This window comes from Panicum virgatum, chromosome 6N, assembly GCF_016808335.1.
Source record: "Panicum virgatum strain AP13 chromosome 6N, P.virgatum_v5, whole genome shotgun sequence".
Taxonomy (NCBI): domain Eukaryota; kingdom Viridiplantae; phylum Streptophyta; class Magnoliopsida; order Poales; family Poaceae; genus Panicum; species Panicum virgatum.
The window spans coordinates 599,348-620,669 of NC_053150.1; the positions used below are offsets into that span (position 1 = coordinate 599,348).

The window sequence follows — 21,322 nt, forward strand, 5'->3', positions numbered from 1 at the left end:
GTATGTTTATTTAATTAACTAGCCATGGGACCAATAATGTGATATGTAATTTATGTTTTTTTAGGAAAGACCAACTACAGTCCATTAACTATACATATCAGTGACCATATCGTTATAAAAATTATGTACAATTATGGATCGCCTTCATACACTCCTGCAGAATTTCAAACAATTCCTAGAAACATCTAAAACCTTACAGAAACTGGGGTTTTTTTTTTACACACAATCCTATGATTGATCAAGCAATTGTCTAAATCCTAAAAACAGATGGCAAATGAGAACATATGCCTTCAAATCCAATCATTCACAGCCCTGGTGGATAACTTAAACGAGCTGTTGGTGTAAGTAACTTTTAATGAACAGGCACATTCGTAAACCATCAACAAAGTTCATCAGGGTGTTGTTTCTGCTTAGGAGATGAAGGTAATGCAGCATTACTAACCGACAACTCCAGATCCCTAACTTCACCGAAGATCTGAGTCTTAGTTCTGGTTACAGGGATGTCAGTATCTGAATCTGGTGTGCGATATTTAACACCATTGCTTCCAGACTCCAATTCTTCATCGCTAAGTTCATCTGTTCGGCGCCTCGGGGACTTCAGAACATCGAGACCTATTTCTAGATCATCCTCGACCTTGGCTCGTGGTCGATGAGGTGCATCATCTTCTGGCACATTGGAATAGCTGGTCTGTGGCTGCGCTACCTCATCTCCCTCTTGAACAATAGCTCGTAGGTTGATCTTAGAAGGCTTCCTTTTTGAGCACCAGAACTCATGACAGTTGTGCACACAACCATGGTCATACACGTTTGGTTGGTTGCTGTACTTGTACTTGATATTCTCATACGTTGTCTTCAGAAAAACAAAGCACATATTTCATTCAGTAAAATAAAAATGTGGGATTGAGCAAGCGGCTAATACTAGTACATAATGATGCATCTGTTTCTTTAGCTCTCCAACTCAAATTCAGGACAGATTTCAATGATATTGAGGTGTTCATTTTATTTCAACTCAGCAAGCACTTAATATCATATCTAGAGCCTATCCATCATTTCTTTATTTGGCAAAAGAGCTTTAGACATTATGCCTTAACGTTGACTTGGGAGGACTAACCTTGTTTGTCGCGATAAGGTAAGAATGGAACCCAGTGAGACCGCCGACAAACCAGAAGCAAACGAAACAATATGCCATGACTGCCAATGAAGCTGGAGATTCTTTAATGGCCTTCACCAAAGAATGATGACCCCTACTCATGAGAAGCTTGATGTGCAATCCACACATTGCACATACATAAATACACAGGACTGCCGCTGACGAAACAAAACAGAAGAAGTACCGGTAATTTCGCTGCAAAAGAAAAGAAATGCAAATAAGCCTAGGCTGTTTTCATAGGAAATACACTCAAGCTGTAAAATGAAAAAAAAAACATCCATAGCTGTCTACTCTGAAAAAAATGAAGTAATCAACATAACTGACCTCTCCAATACACTGCCCAACCCAAGGGCAGTGATGATCAAAGCGCTCAACACAGTTATCACATTTGGAGCAGTGGGAGCAGCGAGGAGGCCGGTATATCATGCAAGTTTCACAGTATTTCACTTTCACAGGCACATCATTGACCATAACCTCTTTTACTCGAGGAAACTGAAGAGTATGTGGAGCTGAAGCATCATGAGAAAACTCTTCCACAGGTGGGTGTGAATTTCGTGGTACAATACCTGGATCTTGAGATGAGGTAAGGAAGAGCAGTAACAGTACCTAAAAATCAGGTTTTGCAGAGAAGGATACTATGATTTTTTTGCAACACACATAAAAAAATAAGGGTAAAGTCCGTTTTTCAACCCTGAACTATCACGATAGTCCGATTTCGGCCCTTGAACTACGAAACCGGACATCCTACACCTCCAACTAACGAAACCGTTTGAAAAACAACCCTGGCTCAGCCAAAGGCGGTTTTGCTACAGTAAAATTTCCGAATTTCTAGAATTTCACACCTCTCAATTAAATAATAAAGAAAACATAGTTAATATTGTCAAAAAATCATGATATTTTTTTGGGAGGTAGATCAAAAGACAAGGAATTTATATTGGCTAGATGTGATACATTAAACATAATGGAATTTGAATTATAAAATTTTAAAAATAGGTAGAATTCAAAATTCCTTGAATTTTTAGGTCAGCTAAACCTATGATAAAAATGCATTAAAAATATGATAATTCATAATTTTTTATTTAGTTTAGTCAGGTACTTTTTATTAGCCCAAATTCTATAGAAAATTCATAAATTAAAATTTGAGGAATCAAATTTGATTCAAATTTGAGCGTTGTGAAGGAATTCAAAAACTTTCATAAAAACTTGGGCCAACAAAAAATACCTTATTAAACTAAATAAAAAATTATGAATTATCATATTTTTAGTTCATTTTTATCAAAGGTTTAGCTGACCCAAAAATTGAAGAAATTTTGAATTCTACCGATTTTTAAAATTTTATAATTCAAATTCCATTCTGTTTAATGTATCGCATCTAGCCAAAATAAATTCCTTGTCTTTTTATCTACCTCCCAAAACAATATCATGATTTTTAGACAATATTAACTATGCTTTCTTTATTATTTAATTGAGAGATGTGTGAAATTCTAGAAATTCGGAAATTTTACTGTAGCAAAACCGCCTTTGGCTGAGCCAGGGTTGTTTTTCAAACGGTTTCGTTAGTTGGAGGTGTAGGATGTCCGGTTTCGTAGTTCAAGGGCCAAAATCGGACTATCGTGATAGTTCAGGGTTGAAAAACGGACTTTACCCAAAAAAATAAAGTAGGAAATAAATAGCGACATAGCAAATTTGGTACTGTTCATAGAGAAAATAACTTCTGGATAAAAGATACTTAAAGAACATACTTAGTATGCAGAAGCATATATGAATATCATTTTTTTGAAAATTAATAAAAAATTATTTAGGATTGCTCAATGTTCACTCTTCAAAAAAAAAGAAAAAAAGAAAGGAACTTCCAAGTCAAGGTTCACAAATATGCATAAGAAACAAGCATGTCAGGATGACTGAAGGTTGCAATACAGCTGTGTTCCTTTGGGACCAAAACAAAAGGACTATCACACAAGGTTCCTTTCATGATCATAATGATGTCAAATACACCTTGCAAAAACTACAGGCTGTAAAGCATATTCACCTGTCTGTCTGATTAAAATTAACTTGGTTTCACTGCAACACAATTATCATTTTTCTTTAAAGAAAAACTGAACTTGTTAGAAAGTATTAAAAGATTTCAGGATTGCAGTTTGTTCATTATGGTAGGCTATTTTAGTCACATTAGGAAAAATTCTCCAACTGAAATAGAAAATATTATGCAAGCACCTTAGTGTAACTACGAAGTAAGCAAGCAAAGAATGTTTACTCACATAAATTGTAAGGCCTATGGTGACAGCAAGAATTGCATAGCCTGCATTATATGCAGGAAATATGCGTATGAGATCCCTGGCCACAAAGACGCAGAAGACAGCAACAGGGATTGTGATTAGAGCGAAAGATAAGAGAGTGGCCTTGGCATCTGGTCCAAAGATCAACCTTCCACCACACAAGATTATCTGAACACAGAGAAATAAATTACTGAAAATCTGATAGCTTAACAAAAGGTATTGAATGTAGGCGAGCAGCAGAAACAAACATACTGAAAATTGCAAGACAAGCTGTTAACATCTGAAAAGAAAGCCATGGTAATATCATCTTAACTAGTGGAGGCATCAAAAGTCCTTCCATGGTGAAGGAAAGGCAGTGTAACGGTAGTCTGAACTCTGACGAAAAAGGAACGCTGAAACCTCTAGTTCTAAAACCGTTGAAAGGCATAGGGCCTAAGAATTTTAATGCAATGTTGTGCAGCAGAGCGTTGGGCATTGTCTTGTGAGCCTCTAATTTGTTGGGATTAGCCAGCAGCAAGTAAGCAGAGGCACGACACAGAATGGTGAGGCCTTGGACATAACATAGAGTGACATACATACGAGTGAGATTATGTTATTACGCAGGGGAACGTTAAGATGATTCACATTGTCTGCCAAGGTGCATCCCGATCGAGTCTGGATAGTTTATTCAGCAGTGTCGGCAACACTGTGGTGACGAGATAAAAAAAATCAGGAAATGGAATGGATCAACTAACTGGGCAGACAATGCATATAAAGATCCAACAGGCCCTAATCATCTTATCCTCCAAAGAAGCCCCTCCCCCTTAAGCGTCGGAACCAGGAAAGAAACTGTTAGGCCTGATGCAAGCGAGAAATCAAGAAGAAGCTGGCACAACAGGGAATCCGGGCAAGAAGGACTCAGCGATCGAATCTAAACCCAAGAAAGGCGCGACCTTTAAGGACCCAAGAAAGAAGAAAGGAGCTACTCCTGTTCCTGTAATGAATCCGACTCACGTTGTTGCCTCTCCAGGCTTGGTACACCCGGCGCTGCTTGTGCCTGGCCATGGCCATGGCCGGCGTCGGCGTCGGCGTCGTTGAGAGAGTCCAAGCGGCGGCGCGCTCCTTCTAGTCCCGGCTTCCCTTGCTTTTTAGATCGGCAAGATTTCCTCCTCCCCTCCCCTCTCCTCTCCTCTCCTCTCCTCTACAAGGATATCACATCCCTCGCAAGGGGGGATTGGATTGGAAGCAGGATGATGCCTCTCGCATCGCATCGCATCACGGCTGCGCTGTTGGTGGGGTTTTTCTAGTACTGGCAGTAGAAATAACAATCAAATAAAAAAGGTCGCGATTTTAGGCTGGCAGGGCAATCCCCTACCAAAATGGCATGGCAACCCCAGAGGAACTAGGGAAAGATGCTTGGATTCGTTGGGGGAAGGAGGTCTCTCTCTTCCAACCCCAAACAAGGCTACAGCCTACAGACAACAAGGCCCTCCTCCAAGGAGGAAAACTGGGGAAGAGATGGAAAAGAGAAGGTATCGTATTCGATTCCCTTCCTATCCTCCTCCTCCAATGTTTCCTGAGCCAGCCAGAACCAGCACGAAACCGTTCGTCTCCCCTCCAGCCCGTCTTCCTTCCTGCCGCGTTTTTTTTTTCTTTTTCTGTCTCAAAAATATCATTTTCTCCCTGTTAGCAACGCACAACATCAAATCCAATCAACACGTCGTGCTGTATCCTATAATTTACAGTGGTGATTTAAATAAAAATATTCAATAATAAGCCGTGATTTGATTTGATTTTTTCAGTTTCAATAATAAGTTCCATCACCAATTAAGAGTACTAAACATTGATTTATTACCAAATTAATTTCATAAGTCGTGATTTAACCACGAGACGAATCTATTAAGTCTAATTAATCTATAATTTAATCACTAATTGTTATAGTAACCATCCACTAATCATACATTAATTATACTTAATAGATTCGTCTAAAACTCTAATTGCAACTTATATAATTAGTTTTATATTAAATTGACATCGGAACATTCGAATTGATGGCTCAACATTCGAGGTGAGTGCTACTTAAAATACCAAACGAGACCTAGTAAAAATGGATCGTTTGAGTTATTGTGGCTAACATTTGTCTATCTATCTTTATGTCTGTTTTCTGTCATAGCAAGCGTTAGTGGACCAAGCATTTGCATCTGCTGAATTCATTCCTATCTATAGGAATCCACGAGTTTGGAAGAAAAAAGGTGTACAGGCAAAAGGAGCAATTCCACACTCCGAATGGCACGGAAGAGGTTCTCAAGAAATTGAAACGAAAATCGAAGAATTTAAGCTAAGGAGAAAGAGAAGCATGTGGGGGCAAAGCTCTATAAATAATGGCAGCACACTGCACGTGACCTCACCTATATTTAGCCCCGCGGGGGGTGGGGGGCCTTGTTTAGATGCGTAAAAGGAAAGCTATAAAGTATTGCATTATTTTTATTTGTATTTGATAATCATTATTCGATCATAGGTTAACTTCGTCTCGCAAATTATAAACAAACTATGTAATTAGTTATTTTGTTTAGCTGCATTTAATACTTCATGCATGCGTTCACAGATTCGATGTGATGAGAAATCTTGTAAAGTTTTGAAATTTTGAAGAGAACTAAACAAAGGGAAATGTTATGCAAGTTCTTGGGATGGGAAAGCACAACCGGAAATAGTTTGGGGAGGAAGAAAAAAGAGTTGATATCAGGAGAACGCGAGGTCGTTGAGAGGGAACGTTGGCGCTGGAAAAGTGCATAGTAGACGACGTAGCCTGTGTGCGTGTGATCTTGTCAAAAGACAGCATACGATTCACTTGATTGAAGAAGATGCATGAAAAAGTACTGGTTATTTCTTCTTTTGAGCCAAACTTCAACTACACGTACAGGTTGTCAAAAATCTGCAGTCTGAAGAGAGATAGTGTATGTCAAGCTGCTAGTGGTACGAGATCCAGACTAAATCCGTACCAAACAGTTTTTTATTGAACACACCGACACAAACCACTCCAAATCATCTCATAGTATGTGAAAAACCAAACCACACCATCCCAATCAAAGATCGAGAGGAAGGTGAAGACGCATGGAGGAGCGTATTGGTGGTGGTACTTTTAATTGCTACTGAAGGATAAGACGATGAACACGGCTAGTCAAGCATGGATAAGACGATGAACACGACTAGTCCATAAAACAGTAGAACGTGCACAGTAGCCGCTCGACTATTAGTGTCCCATCTCAAGCAAATCGTTTTTCTTGTGAAACCTGATTGATTGCTAGTGCAACTACTCCATCTGTCCTGAAATGTAAGTCATTCTGGCATTTTACCAGATTCATTGAATATTCTCCGAATCTAGACAAACTGTATGTCCAGATTCATTAAACATTCTATGAATCTGGACACAGTAAAACACTCCCAGGATTACTTACAGACGGAGGGAGTATTTTCTACCAAATTGAAGTAGGACCAGTACAAAATCCAAACTGCTGCAACCGATTCCGATCCAAACCATTAGCAGCTTGAAGTGTACGGCGCCTTGAACTTCCAAAAGGGAATATATACATATTGGGTGCCGGATTATATTGATGCTATTCTCAACCGGCTACGTCACTGAAAGATCTGGTCTGGGATGCTCTTCCCAGCAGTCTTTGCAGAGTTTTCTTTGATTCAGGGTCAAGCCAAGGACCACCAAACATACACTACACATAACGCTGATGCAGCATATACATAACCGGTATATTTATATAATCTTAAAAACCACTACGACAACACCACTGAAGTTGAAGGAACAAATGATATATGATTTAATTTTATTTCCGTGTCGATCTCGCTACGCTGCTCACTAATAACTCAAACAATTATAATATACAGCTCAGGCAAAGATGTTACAAACCAAATCAAGTTGACGGAAGCACAAGGCTTCAATGAATTGGTCACCAATCTAGCTAGCTCTTACCAGAGCAACAACACAAGCAGAGACGCCAGTCCTAGGAAGAAGCTGCAATGATGGTGAGACACCGTTCCCATTGCCGAGTTCGCATCACCTGCTCTTGAGCTGCTGCCGGGCGTGGGTGCCCTGGGTGGCGGCGGCGGTGGTATCACGCAGGTCCCGAACGTCGAATTGGCCTGCACATCACACACACATCTCATGTAACTATAAGCTGCTGCTGCTGCTTAGAGACGCAGATCAGAAAGAAACTGCCATCGCAAAGATGAAAGAAACATCCCTTACCTTGCAATAGGCGATGTTGTCACATCCACATACCATATGCCCATTTGCCACATCCGTGGCTAGGGGAGCTCCTCCACCATCGCTCCTCTGCACCATTCACAGCTCATGAAAAATGCGTATGAAAAGAAACCAAAAAAGAAAAAAAAATTACCTAGCCTGTGCATGTAAATTTACTGTACCATGTAAAAATCAACAGCGATGAAGTTGGGCCACCGATTGCCTGAAGCAGCATGGCAAGTTTTCAGCATGCTAACAAGCGGTGCCGAGTTATTCCCGCAAACACCGGTCTGGCTCGGGTCGGTCGTGAAAAAGTTCATCAGAACAAGCGATTGGCTTTTGGAATCCATGGCCGGCGACTCTGAACGGTTGGGGCATTGGCCTTCTACCATACCTCCATCTCCATCTGCACAGACAAAGCAAATCTGTTTAATAAAACTGTCATGAAAAAAAATTAAAAACTTCACCAGCCAATGTAATCAGTCATCATATACCGAAACCTACATTGGTTTTCCACCACATAATTCCACTCGTATGCGATCCCCTCGCTTGCTTCCTTGGATTTCTTTGATGTGAAGACTACCAGGCGCTGGTTCTGGCTGATCATGTCCTTGAGCAAAGGCCAGTTGCCACCGCTCTTTGGCATTTTTGCCACTGGGAACCAATACTTCATAAGGCCCGAAGCATTGAACACTTTCGGCAAGGACCCTATAGCGGTGTAGTCTTCCAGGAAGATCGTGATTACTTCTGACGGGTTTGCGTCAAGGAATGTCTGGATTTCTTTGAAGACATTGATGGCTGGTTGCTGAACAGGAAAAACACAGAAGGAAAAAACAACTCAGGATTGGAATTACAACACAAATGTACGTACTTTTCAGGACATAGGACTACAGGAGAGAAGAATGTTTAGCTGATAGTATAATCTTACAAAGGCAGTGAAGTTGTAGCAGATCCCACCAAATGAGTGGCAGAGCCAGACATCATTGTTGAAGTCATAAGTGTCAAGCATCAAGCCCCTAACACCATTCTGCATGCACATAACCAAGTATAAGTTCCACGGTTAACATGTGAAGATAGCTAATAGTACGGCAAAACTCAGGCAGATGAGCACTAAATGATAAGGTTCAGTAGTGGTGAACACCAGAATTTGTTCGTTAACTGCAAAATTTAACTGTTTTTAAGCAGTTTCACAACTGGAATCTAGTTTGAAGTAAAGTGTGTTCCTCAGTAGAAAATACACCAATGTATTCACAGCAGTAGGAAGCATGAGTAAGAGCCTGGTAAGCTGCATGGCCGCAGCTTAAGCTTGTCTCCTTCCTTCCATTGAGTGGAGGAACATGGAAAATTTTATGAGATGCATGTCGGAGATTGAGGACAAATATTGAGCAGGCCCTGAGTGCTTCTGTGATTACTTTATATAAATGCCAGCCTACTTGTGAAACGTGGATAGCAGTATTAGCCGAAAAAAGAGCGTCCGTTGTAAGTCTCCAACACCAACATGGCAACAACTGTAATTTAATTTCTTTGCTGTACTAAGATCTCGAGTTCTAGACAACCACTTGAAAAAGAAAAGGAACCGTATGGCATGACAGCTGACAAGTAATAAGTGTGGCCCCTTGTTTTTCTTAAGAAGAAAGCAAACAACACCTTCACAGCATAATGCCTGAACTGGACATGATTTCTGTGAGGTCCTGTTTCTGGCTGTTCGACAACAACATTAAGCAATCAAATCAGCAACCTTATCTTTTGGATACAATGAGTTGAGTGTCACCCTGGTTTGGTGAGTTCGGTAGAGGCAACAGAGAAACCGCGTCTGAGTTACATAAAGTCATTGTCAAGGTGCTACTAGTAGTTTGAGGGCAATTAGGTGCACTGTTCCTGTTCTTATTGGTTGTGCAGCATGTGAGGGAGACAATAGGAACAAGAATATATAATCTGTGTGCCAGAATCCATATGCTAGTAAGGCTACATTATTCAGCAATCAAGATGTGGAGAAAAATCCGCTGCACTTGCAATAAAGTAATTTGTGAAAAGGGTTATCACATGCTCATGTTTTCAAAGTCTAGAACTTTGGCCTTGGACCACCCTTGGTGGCACAAGTCCGTGGGCAGCCATCTGACATGATGTTTGCAGCGAATGTAAAAGCAATGTGCGTGTGAGCAGGTTGCAGCTTTTGGATTCAGCCTTTCAGGTAGGGGATGCCGGATGACCAAAATGCAGGCAGTCAGATGCATGTTGGATTGATGCAGACTTGCAGAGTAGAGGCCGGGATGAATGAATTATGAAATGAATGCTTGTGCCGGGCCCCACATGCAGATGCAGCAACTACCATGGGCAGGCCGGGATCCCATCCCATACTACTAGAATGGCTAAGCAACCAACCACCCCGCGATTCCGGCGGGGGCCTCGTCGGAGTCGGACGGGAAGAAGAAGAAGAAGAAGGAAGAATCGGTTGGTTACCTTGAGCTGGGCGGTGACGGTGTCCTCCTGGTTGGTTTGCGTGATGACAGCCTGGCCGGTGGCGGCGGAGACGGCGCCGGCGAGGGCGAAGGAGTTGTGCGTGGTGAGCCAGGAGTAGTTGTTGAAGGGCAGGCCGGTGCCGTGGGTGGCCGGGTCGATGGGCGCGGCGCGCGTGCAGATTCTGTCCCCGCCGCCGCCGCCGCCGCAGGCGCTGCAGTGCAGGCCGGAGCCGCAGGCGGCATCGGCGGAGCACGTGTCGCCCACCTGCAGGGCGGTCGCCGGCCCTGGCAGCAGCAGGGTGGCGGCGAGGGAGGCCGCGGCCGCCAGGAGCAGCAGGCGGCGGGCCATCATCGGTTTGGTCGCCGGGTCTGGTTGGTTGCTATTTCTCGGAAGGAGAGGAGTAGAAGACGAGCCTTGATTGCAACGTACTACTGATATAATCAACCAACTAACCAACAGCAGGTGGTGGGGAGTCTCTCCTTATCCTCAGTCTCCTCTCCTCTCCTCTCAAGACATGAAGAGAGGCTGGCTAGAAGCCTAGAAGCCTGAATTGAATCGGTCCAGCCCGGAAACGTACTCCTTTTTGGGGGCACAAGTCCATGTTGAACCGAGAAGCAACGCGGCGACAGCGCATCAGCGCTGACCATCTTCTATTACTCCTAGAACAACAACAGCAACTACTACTACTACTATGACTGAATCCTTGATTGATTTCATTCATCATCATACCGTCCTCACCTCACCTTACGACGTGTCTGTCACTCGTCGCTCGCTATGGATTTGATTCATTCATTCTATGATGCTCCACACACAGTACCCAATTAGTAACCTGCAGCTGCAGATAGAGGAGGACACATCATGTACAGGGAGCACCAATATAAATATACGTACTGATATAATCTAATCAACCAACTAACCTATGTACATGATCACCAGATAATGCACTGCACCGCACCGCACCCATGACAAAATCAACACAACCCCTATAATCATCATATATTATATACTACTACTACTACTACTACTACTACTACTACTAAAAAAGTTACCAAAGAAACTACAATTCAACCACCACCATTTTCCATGTCTACAACAAGACCAATTCATATTCATTCATTCTCGAGTACTCGCTTCTAGATAGCAGTCATATACAGACAGACAGGCAGGCATACATTACAGCACGCCACAACATGCATTGCTTACTTCTTCCAATCAAACATGTAGGATAACCGCGTGGATTGTTATGCACACACATCCCTGACCTAGTGACCTACCTCAATTCACGCCGGATACCTTGACGGCCCTTCAAATTCCAAGCAACCTTTCCAATATAGTACACACTCAACAAATAAATACATAGATATTGACAGAGCCAGCTTCCTCTACACATTACTTTAAATGGAAGCACGATGCTTGTAGCCAGAGGGTCCGCCCGGTCCGGTCCGACGCCTCAGTCATTTCATATGGGCTTCCAGACACTGAGCACCTCCTGGAACATCTCCACCATCAGCTCGCGGTCCGCGTGGTGGAAGAAGCTATGGATCTCATCCCTCACGTCGTAAATCTTCCCAAACACAAACAGGTAGCTGAGGCACCCTTTCTTCAGCCTCCCCAGCTGGTACAGCCACGCCACGTGGAGCCGCTCCAGGACGTTGCTCGAGTTGATGTCCTCCAGCAGGCTCTCCTCGCAGCAGTCCTTGATGTCGCCGATGCCGTACTTGTTCGCCGCTGCCAGCAGCGACAGCCGGTGCTTCCAGAACTGTTCCTGCTTGATCGTCCCGTAGATGAAGCCCAGAAGTGCCGAGCACGACTCCAGGCACATGTCGTTGATGCTCACCGTGGACGACTCCTTCTCCTTGAGGTCGTGCACGAACATGCTCTCAAACACGGGAGAGCAAGCTGCCAGCACAGCCTTGTGGGCCTTGAGGACGCCATCAGTCATGTTGATGGTCACGTCCGTGTGGATTGACTCTGTCAGCATGCGGGAAAGGCATCCCAGAGTGCTGTTACCAGCAATTCTCGGCACCATTCCTTCATTAGGCCAGATCGACGAAGATGATTCGGTAGCCTGTCACCAGTATTGGGCTCGACAGTGTTAGTTGAATCCGTGGCAGCCCTTCTGCATAACAGGGGAGCCTAGAAAATATGGTACGGATTAAAACAAGACAAGGCCAGGTAGGTACTTGCATTGTTAGTGGCTATCCTCAGGTCTAGAAACTCAACATCGATTGTGAAACGCCCATGGGACATGGCATCAACTTGCCATACAAAGTCATCACTGGTTCGGAGAAGCTGCTCTTGCACTGCCACCCACAAAAAAAAAGGATAAGAAGAATGGCATTCATCAGCGCCAAGAAGAGGCCATCACATCATCAGGGAGACTAGCTAAGGAAATAAAAAGAGAAACGAATGTTTCCATCCATGTTTATGTAGGATGAAAGAGCAACCAATGTTCAGATATCACACCATCTTTTATGGGTTAAGACTAGTTGCCTGAAGCATATAGACAGTTTGTTTTCTTCATGAAGCAGCTGCAACGATAATGTTTACTTGATCAGTAGTTGGATTGAAACTAGTACTTTCTGATTAGCAACTGTTTTGGGCTTTGGAGTTTCCTTTGTAAAGTAAAACTCAAAGTATCATCCTCTGACTACACTTGAGCTTCGTCCTAATTGTTATGTTCCATCAGATTTTTCAGTGGCTACACTCAGTCACAAGATTTGTTAGACAAAGATGACAACTGAATCAGCAACCATGGAAATAATCAGACAAAGTTTGGGCACTCATTCATTCAAGATCATAAAGACATGTAATGATCTACTAGTAGCACACAGACTAGCTAGAATCAAGTAGCTTGCTGCCCTGCAAATACAGTAAAAGAAAAAAAAATCCAGCAGCATATATAGCACCGGTAAAGGATGATAAATACCAGGGGATGCGCAGGAGCGGCGCGGCGGGCCGGGCCAGGAGACGCGGAGCAGGAAGCGCGCGAGAGGGGGCTGCTCCTTGGCCACCCGGCCGGGCTCCGGGAAGAGGCGGATGCACAGGGAGCGGGTCTTCTCGACCGACAGGTACCAGTTCCAGATGCCGAGCTTGAAGGGGTCGGAGCGGCGGAAGCAGCAGGGGCCCAGGGTGTCGATGCGCCACTGCGCCAGCCGGGAGATGGTCTCCACGCGGGAGTCCGGCGCGGCGCCGCTGCTGAGGCTCATCGCCCCGCCCCGGCGACCGAGAGGGTGAGGTGACTGGGGAGTGAGGATGACGCGCCGCCGCCCCTTGCCTTTGTTTTGGTTTGGGAAATGTCCATTTGATTTGGATTACTGTAGGAAACAAATTGGATTGTTTATTGCCGACCTTGCCGCCCTCACAGACAATCACATCACATCAAGTTATTTCTGCACATTGCTTTATTATTATTATTATTATTATTATTATTATTATTATTATTATTATTATTATTATTATTATTATTATTATTATTAGGGCCAATTGCGTTTCTACCCTTACTTTCAATTTCAATTGTGATTTTTACTCTTATTTTTGTTGACTTTGCATTCTTACCCCTACTGTTTCGAAATGAAGCTGCCGTTTACCCCTAGTTGTAACACCGTGAGCTGCATCCCAATTAAAATAATTAGAAAAATAATCTAAATCCTGCGAAAAGACAAATATACCCCTTATCATTATCTCTTCTCCCAAGCAGATCTGGCCACAACTCTCTCGTTCTCTCCTCTCTGGCGGCATGGGCATAGCTGCCAGGTAGCAGGTGCCCCGCGCGGGCAGGGAGGCGCCCAGGAAGCAGCCCCCAGCGCAGGCAGGGAGGGGCCTCGGATTGGCGGCCAGGAAGCCGCGCCGCAGGCCAGGGCGGAGGGTCCAGGTGGGGGCTCGGCTGGGCGGTCAGGAGGCGGCGCCGCAGATCTGGGAGGAGGGGCACGTGGCTCAGCTAGCAGGAGAGGGCGCGGATCTGGCGGCTAGGTGGGGGGCGCGGATCTGGCGGCTAGGTGGGGGGCGCCGCAAACCAGGCCAAGGAGGGGCCGCACGCCTGGCAGCCAGGGGAGGGGGCGCGGCTCCGTGGCTAGGGGCAAGGGCGCGCAAGGCGCGGCCAGCACGAGTGATTATCGTGGAGGGCTAGTGGCTAGGCCGGCCATGGAGTTTGAATCCACAGCCGTGGAGGTAGCAGTGCCAAGGTACCCAAATTCGATCTCTAACTATGTATTTGTCAATTGGTCGAATTAATCTCGGATTTAGACAACACATTATGCTAATTTAGTTTCAATTACTATGATTTGTAGGCCAAATCAAAGGAGTCTGAATCTTGTTGTTAGGGTTCGGTCCTTCAGTGTATTTAGGAGTCTGAATCAGAGGAAGAGGAAAAAGGAGGAAGAGGAAGAAGGGGCGGAACAAGAGGGCGATTGGCTGCATTGTTAGGGATAGATGCTTGAATATGATGCTGCCATTGAATATGTAATATACTAGTTGCTTTTGATGAACACCTATGTTGGATGTGATTTGGTGGTGCTTCTCTTTTGGACATGTACGATGGGAATGTGATATGGTGGTACATCTCTTTTGGATATGGATGATGGGATGTATATATGCATGTGGTTTCAACTTAATTATGTGTCATGATGCTACCCAAATTCTGTCAATTTCTTGTTCATATTGTTATCGAAATGTTGCTGCAATATAGTGACAAATAAGAGTATATTCACAAAGTTCTAAAAAAGATAGGGGTATATTCAGAAGGGCAAAATTGTCTTTAACACTGTTAGGTGATGTTGAGGGAGTAGGGGTAAAAAGATGCTTCATTTCGGAACAGTAGGGGTAAGAATGCAAAATCAACAAAAGTGAGGGTAAAACCTCAATTGGGGTTGAAAAGTAAGGGCAGAAATACAATTGTCCCTTATTATTATTATTATTATTATTATTATTATTATTATTATTATTATTATTATTATTATTATTATTATTATTATTATCAACGAAGGAAGTGTTGCTGGATGACGGGGTTCATCAGCTCTCTGTTAGCAACCCACTCTCATCCAGACCAGCAGACACTGGTACCACAAATGTGTCAAGCCCCAACAAGCGAGAATAACCATATAGTGCTTCAAACGGTAACTTGGATGGCTAAGGCTGTCTGCACTTGCCATACTCAAAATTCATCGTCTAAAAAAATATTTCTGCTAGGTCATCGAGATTCTCTCCTCTATATCCAGTTTATCCGCACCTATCCATACTCTATATCTATACTCTATACCAACTATTAGGATATGGGTCCCACTTATCATAATTATTTTAATTTTTCTCTCCCCTTCTTCCTTTATCCGCCGCCCTTCTCCCCTCCCGTCATTCTCTCTCTCTCCTTCTCTCCCACCTCTTTACCGCCCCGCTCCCCCTCGCCAGCCCACCGCGCCCCTCCGTCCGCGCCGTCTCCCTGCCCGACGGTGGCGAATCGGAGGAGTAGAGCCCCGACGGAGCTCTCCTCCCCCGCGAGGCCTCCCTGCTCCCTCCTCCCGAGCCGCGCGGGGCTATGGCAGCCCTCCCTCCTCCCGAACCGTGCGGGGCCATGGCAGCGGTCGGATGGCGAGACTCTCTCCCTCCTCGGCTCGATGGCGCGGCACGAGGGGCGAGGTGGGGCACGGCCGGCGCGAGGTAGGGGAGGAATGGAGGCAGGTGGGGAGCTCCAGCCCGAGATCTCCGGCGGCGGCGTCCGGATCCGGCGGCCCGAGCTCCGATGGCGGCGTCCGGATCTGGCAGCCCGAGCTCTGGATCCGCCGCCCCTCTTCCTCCCTCCTCTCTGGCTGCGGGCCGCGAGTGCGCCTCCCTGGCGACCTCGAGCGCGCCTCCCATATCGGCCACATCATCCTTCCTCTACTCCCCCCTCCCTGGCCGGCTGCCATGGTGGAGCGCACGAGCTCTCTCTCTGAGCTCTGGCGGCGCGGAGGCCATGGCCGCCACGCTACTCCCTTATGCGGCGCGGCTGGCGTGCGCCCTGGCGTGGGTGCCGCTCGCGCTGGGCAGGGCCGCCGGCATCGTGGCATGCCCCCCCGCCCCCCTCCCCGCCGGCGCCGTGGCGTGGCGTGCGCGGGCATCGCGTCCTGTGCTGGCATGGCCGCTGGTGCCGTGCCGTGCACGCGCGCAGCCCCCTCCTCCTCCCTCGCTCTCCCATGGATGCGGTGCCAGCCCTCCTCCCTCCCTCGTCGTGGCGCTCTGAGATCCGCCCCTTCCTGCGCATGGCCATGGCGCCGGCGGCCAAGCTCCGCGGCGGGGGAGGACCGGCGCGAGCCGTGGCGAGCAGGGCCGGCGCGAGCTCGTTCCTCCAACGCAGTGCGCGGCAGCAACGACCGAGTTGGGCCCCGTGCCATGTCTATGCTTTGCCGTAGTCCTGGGAACCCGCTCAATTTGGCGGAAGGGGAGGCGTCCGCTACTTTACCAGACGGGTTTACAGTACCCGCTACAGCTATTTTTTTCACTAAACCATACTGTAGGGTCTGGTACCGGACCGCTTACCGTGCCCACTGCGAACAACCTAAATGGGAACTGGTATTGTACTAGTACTCTGCCAAAGCCAGCCAATCCGTCCACTTATTGGGACAAGCATGCACAAAACAACGAAGAAAATAAGTTTCCAGGCACTAGTTCACCCGTTCGGTCTGACCGTTCATTTGTGGATGTTAGGAACTCATTCTCAACCGCACCTCGGCGAAAATGTAGCAGAGAAGACCTTATCCCAATTAGACACTATAGAAGATGTCATGCTATGGAGCTTGTAGATTTGGTTAAAGAAAACCTTAGCCACGCCTACTAAAGTGAAAGGATAGCTTAATGGAATGAAATGGCTATACTTGATGAACTTATCAACCACGACTAGTATGCAATTCTTGCGGTGAGAACTGGGCGGACCTTCAACAAAATCGAGAGAGATGATCTGCCAAGCTGAAAAAGGAACAGGTAATGGTTCCAATAGGCGCGGGTACTTAGAATGATCAGGTTTTGCTTGATGGCATACTTGACTAGAAGAGACCAATTTCTGCGCATCAGCCTTCATCCCTTTCCAGTCAAAGAGTTTGTTTCAGCCGTCTGTAGGTTACAAGGAACCTTGAACGACCACCAACAGGGGAATTGTGCAAAGCTGATATCACCTGCAGTTGCAAGGACTGATTGTTACCCAGCCAAATGCACCCCTTGAATCTGAGTTACCGAGCTCATGATCGAGCCGCTACTTTCCTAGCAGCCAAGAGTCTTATATGTCTAACATTCCAATTGCAAGCAAAGATGCTACACATTTTTTAGGGCAATGATTTTGCGGAATAAAAAAAAACATTATGACAAATGACCATATATTTTTTGATAGCATTATTATTCTTCAAGAAGATCTCAACGATCGTGTGGATTTGATTATAGATTAATTAAATGAATGCAAGAAAGAGTAGAGTCCCATCACGTTTAATTCTTGTACTTGTCGGCGAAGACGACCGAGACGTTGCTAATTGGGACATATATATTGTGCAGAAGAATTGGATATATAAATTCAATCACTTATTACGCAATTAAGTACGTGGATCCTAGAAGATCGAAGTTGATGATTACATGAACAACCGCGTGCCATCATTGCAGTGCTAGTGGGAGCTGCTATCGGCCTCGATTTCATGGTGATTAATAGCCAAGACTTCAACTAGGTACATAGATTTTTAGCTTGAAGAAAACGAGCAAACTCTTGATGGATATGTTTCATTTCGCACCCCATATATGCATGTATCATACATATTTCTAGCTACCGTGTATATACTATACATATATGCAAATACCCAAAGTTTACATGAATTCAATCATCATATATGGTATATGCAAAAAAATAAAAATACATATATATGAGAAACCATGAACATACAGCTGCACATAGCTAGGAGTTTTTATTAATTTCTTGTGCAGAAACAAGTAAAAAAACAAGAGGGGAAAAACCATTTGTACTAGTTTATAGGCAAATGATGTTGTGTTGTGATCAATAATACAGATGTGTGTGTGTGTGTGTCTATATATATATATATATATATATATATATATATATATATATATATATATATATATATATATGTAGAAATAAATCGATCAGCAGTTGCATGAGAACGAACTAGGAGTAAGTGGTAGCTGAATCATCAGTTCCAGAAAGATCTCAGTGAAATGACGAATATAATACACCCTACAAATTAACAAGAAAGATCATGTAGCTAAGTCGATCGTCGTCAATACACATATAATCGATCAGTCGTGAATGTACGTCGGCGACGGATCACATGACAAGGTCATTGCTGTTCTTGGAGCAAGAAGCAGGCGAAGCCGGCGGCTGATGGAAGTTAAGCTGCGCCGCCGGCAGCAGGCTGCTCAGCAAGTTCCAGTCGACCGCCGACGACTCCGCGGATGCCGCCGCAGATTGGTCGTAGCTCTGGCCGGCGGCGTCGAGGGCTGGGCTCTGGAGCGGCGGCGGCATGTTGGCGAGGAGATGATGCACCTGCAGCTTGGACTCTGCTGCCAGCAGGCCGCTCTGGTCATGCATCGCCGGAGCTGCAGCGCCGCCCATCAGTAGCCGCGCGTGTGCGGCGGCGGCGGCGTCGTTGGAGCCGTCGTAGTAGTAGGTGGGCACGCTGGGGTAGGGGAAGCCGCCGGCGTAGCAGCCGTGTCTCTGCTGCTGCTGGTTGGGCATCGGCTTCTGGAAGGCGCGGCAGACCACCCATCCTTCCTCCTGCGCGCAACGCCAGAAGATCAATTTGAATTGATTTAATAAAGCAAATTCGTCTAACAAATTAAAATTTGAATTTATTTAATTTGCAGATGAATTAATCGAATTTGTACCTGCGCTGGCGCGTGCTCGTTGTTCTGCAGGCGGTACTCGTGGATGATCCAGTCGGTCTTCCTGCCGTTGGGAGCTCGGCCACGGTAGAAGACGAGCGTCTTCCTCATGCCGATGACGCTGAGGGGGGCGGCGGACCGGGAGGAGAGCACGGGCTTGTCCCTGCCGGTGGCCTTCCAGAAGCCGGCGGCGGTGGCGCGGTTGGTGCGCGTGCCGCTGGGGTACTTGCGGTCCTTGTAGCTGAAGAAGTAGTACTCGGTGGGCTCCTCCTCCTGGCCGCCGGAGCCGGTGCCGGCGCCGCCGTAGTAGATGCAGCACCTCTCTGCGCGCGCGCATAGTGATACATCGATCTCGGAATATATATGATAACGATGAACATCATCAGGAAGGAAATAAAGACCTTGGAGATCCCATGGCTCGATCCTGTAGAGATCCACCTCCCGGATGATGTCGAGGTCGATCTTCTGGGCGGCCACCTTGCGGGCGAGGTAGTACCCCACCAGCTCCTCCTCCGTGGGATGGAACCTGAACCCTGGGGGCACGCATGGCGTCTGCTGCTGCTGCTGATGATGATCCATGTGCGCCTGCCTGCCTGCCTGCCCTGCAGATAGCTAGATGAGATTGAGATGGGAGGGCCAAGAGATCGACGAAGATGCGCATGCAATGGATGATGATGCTCGGTCGATCTCTCCTTGAAATAGCTAGCTAGCAGCTGCTATATGGATGCTACCAGGGCAGGGCCGGAGAATGAACGATGTGATGGAACGGAGCAAGAGCTAATAAGCAGCAGCATATGAGGTAGACCTAACCAATCAGTTGTTGCACCATACTCGTACCCGTACACGCTCAGACACACAACGACAACATGCAGCTAGGCAGCAGGCATATGAATCGATCGGTGCGTGATCAATCTATATCCATGTACCTAGCTATTTTGGTTACAGACATTATTCGACAAGCTAGCAAGACCTGAAAATTAAGTGATGATCTACTATCTAGCACTAGCAGCTCATCAGCCTGCAGCTAGCTTGTGGCTTACCAAAGTAGCTAGGACGATAGTACTAAGCTGCTAGATTAGCTAGTGTGTGTATCGTCTGTAGCTAGCAAGATCAACAGCATATTGTAGGGTAAGGTACCTGATAGCTACTTTAATTTGCGGAGGGTACGTGTGTGAAAATTGCACTGGATCGTAGAAGCTATCTTTTTGGACTGCTGGAAGGTAGAGTGTATGCACATATATTCCTTAGCTTGGAGTGCACTTCAGTTCAGGCCTCTCTCTCTCTCTCTCTCTCTCTCTCTCTCTCTCTCTCTCTCTCTCTCTCTCTCTCTCTCTCTCTCTCTCTCACACACACACACACACACACACACACACAACACACACACACACACACACACACACACACACACACACACACACACACACACACACACACACACACACACACACACACACACACACACACACACACACACACACACACACACCCACCAGCCATACATCATGCCAGTACTAGCTAGCTAGCACACACATACTGATCTTCTTATCTCTCACCTACTAGCAGCAGCAAGCCTCGCTCGGCCACATAATCTGAATCATTTTTTCCCTGAAATTTGCTTGCCTTAAAATAAGATGATTATTCAGAAAACTGTGGAATGCAATACATCAATCATGCACAACAACTACCAAATTACATATATACACATCAAACGTATGTAACTAAAAAAATTGTAATGGTGTAAGTACATACATCTATCAAATTGATCGATCGACGCCTTGATCGGCAGTTTAATTTGGCACTCACCAGTCGAGTCAATAAGATCGACGAGGAGGTCTTTTAGCTGAAGCAGAAGCAGAAGCAGGTAAATAAAAAGGAGCCTGCAGCCAGCTAGTGGTACACGACCGACCTTTGATGTATAGATGAGATGCAGAACTAGCTCGATCTAATTAAGCTACTACTTGTTAATATAGGGATGGAGCTTGGTGACCTCCTATTTATAGATGGGTCAAAAGCTATTTAATCTTTTTCCCACTACTGTGTGATGTTGATGTAAAGCTAAGAGAGATCGATGATGTATCTATCTGCAATTAATGTACGGCAGCGCGTAGAGAAAAAAAGCGAGTAGTCCAAGAACTAAGATGTGTGTGTGTGTGAGAGAGAGAGAGAGAGAGAGAGAGAGAGAGAGAGAGAGAGAGAGAGAGAGAGAGAGAGAGAGAGAGAGAGAGAGAGATGTGTGTGTGGCAGTGTGATCGAAGAGAAGCTAGCTTTATTATTTGGTCGGTTAATACACTTACTATATATAATTAAGTAATCCTGAAGCGATCACCACCACGCCACTAACAATTTGTGAAAGGG

General features: G+C 45.7%; 3 protein-coding genes across 5 annotated transcripts; all 3 read right to left on the minus strand.

The window, feature by feature from the left end:
• Window positions 1–80: 80 nt before the first annotated feature.
• Window positions 81–5,035, minus strand: LOC120680235 (protein S-acyltransferase 8-like). Its single transcript, XM_039961844.1, has 5 exons — window positions 4,420–5,035; window positions 3,409–3,594; window positions 1,475–1,756; window positions 1,112–1,345; window positions 81–850 (listed from the first exon to the last, which is right to left on the minus strand). The coding sequence occupies exons 1-5, from the start codon at window positions 4,474–4,476 to the stop codon at window positions 380–382; spliced, it is 1,230 nt and encodes a 409-aa protein (XP_039817778.1). The 5' UTR covers window positions 4,477–5,035; the 3' UTR covers window positions 81–379.
• Window positions 5,036–7,143: 2,108 nt separating this feature from the next.
• Window positions 7,144–13,429, minus strand: LOC120679676. Its single transcript, XM_039961328.1, has 10 exons — window positions 13,050–13,429; window positions 12,308–12,423; window positions 11,590–12,188; window positions 11,414–11,502; window positions 10,121–10,599; window positions 8,589–8,687; window positions 8,165–8,465; window positions 7,843–8,066; window positions 7,664–7,750; window positions 7,144–7,557 (listed from the first exon to the last, which is right to left on the minus strand). Exons 1-10 carry the CDS (start codon window positions 13,327–13,329, stop codon window positions 7,384–7,386), a joined length of 2,448 nt encoding a protein of 815 aa, XP_039817262.1. The 5' UTR covers window positions 13,330–13,429; the 3' UTR covers window positions 7,144–7,383.
• A 4,812-nt stretch (window positions 13,430–18,241) lies between these two features.
• LOC120677705 (NAC domain-containing protein 30-like) lies at window positions 18,242–20,914 on the minus strand. Of its 3 annotated transcripts, none has more exons than XM_039958873.1 (4): window positions 20,771–20,914; window positions 19,369–19,564; window positions 18,971–19,290; window positions 18,242–18,860 (listed from the first exon to the last, which is right to left on the minus strand). In XM_039958873.1, the coding sequence occupies exons 2-4, from the start codon at window positions 19,544–19,546 to the stop codon at window positions 18,411–18,413; spliced, it is 948 nt and encodes a 315-aa protein (XP_039814807.1). In that variant the 5' UTR covers window positions 19,547–19,564; window positions 20,771–20,914; the 3' UTR covers window positions 18,242–18,410. The 3 variants fall into 3 exon arrangements, with proteins under 3 accessions (XP_039814807.1, XP_039814806.1, XP_039814805.1); XM_039958872.1 differs by having other exon boundaries at window positions 19,369–19,569; XM_039958871.1 differs by lacking the exon at window positions 20,771–20,914 and having other exon boundaries at window positions 19,369–20,282.
• Window positions 20,915–21,322: the final 408 nt, after the last annotated feature.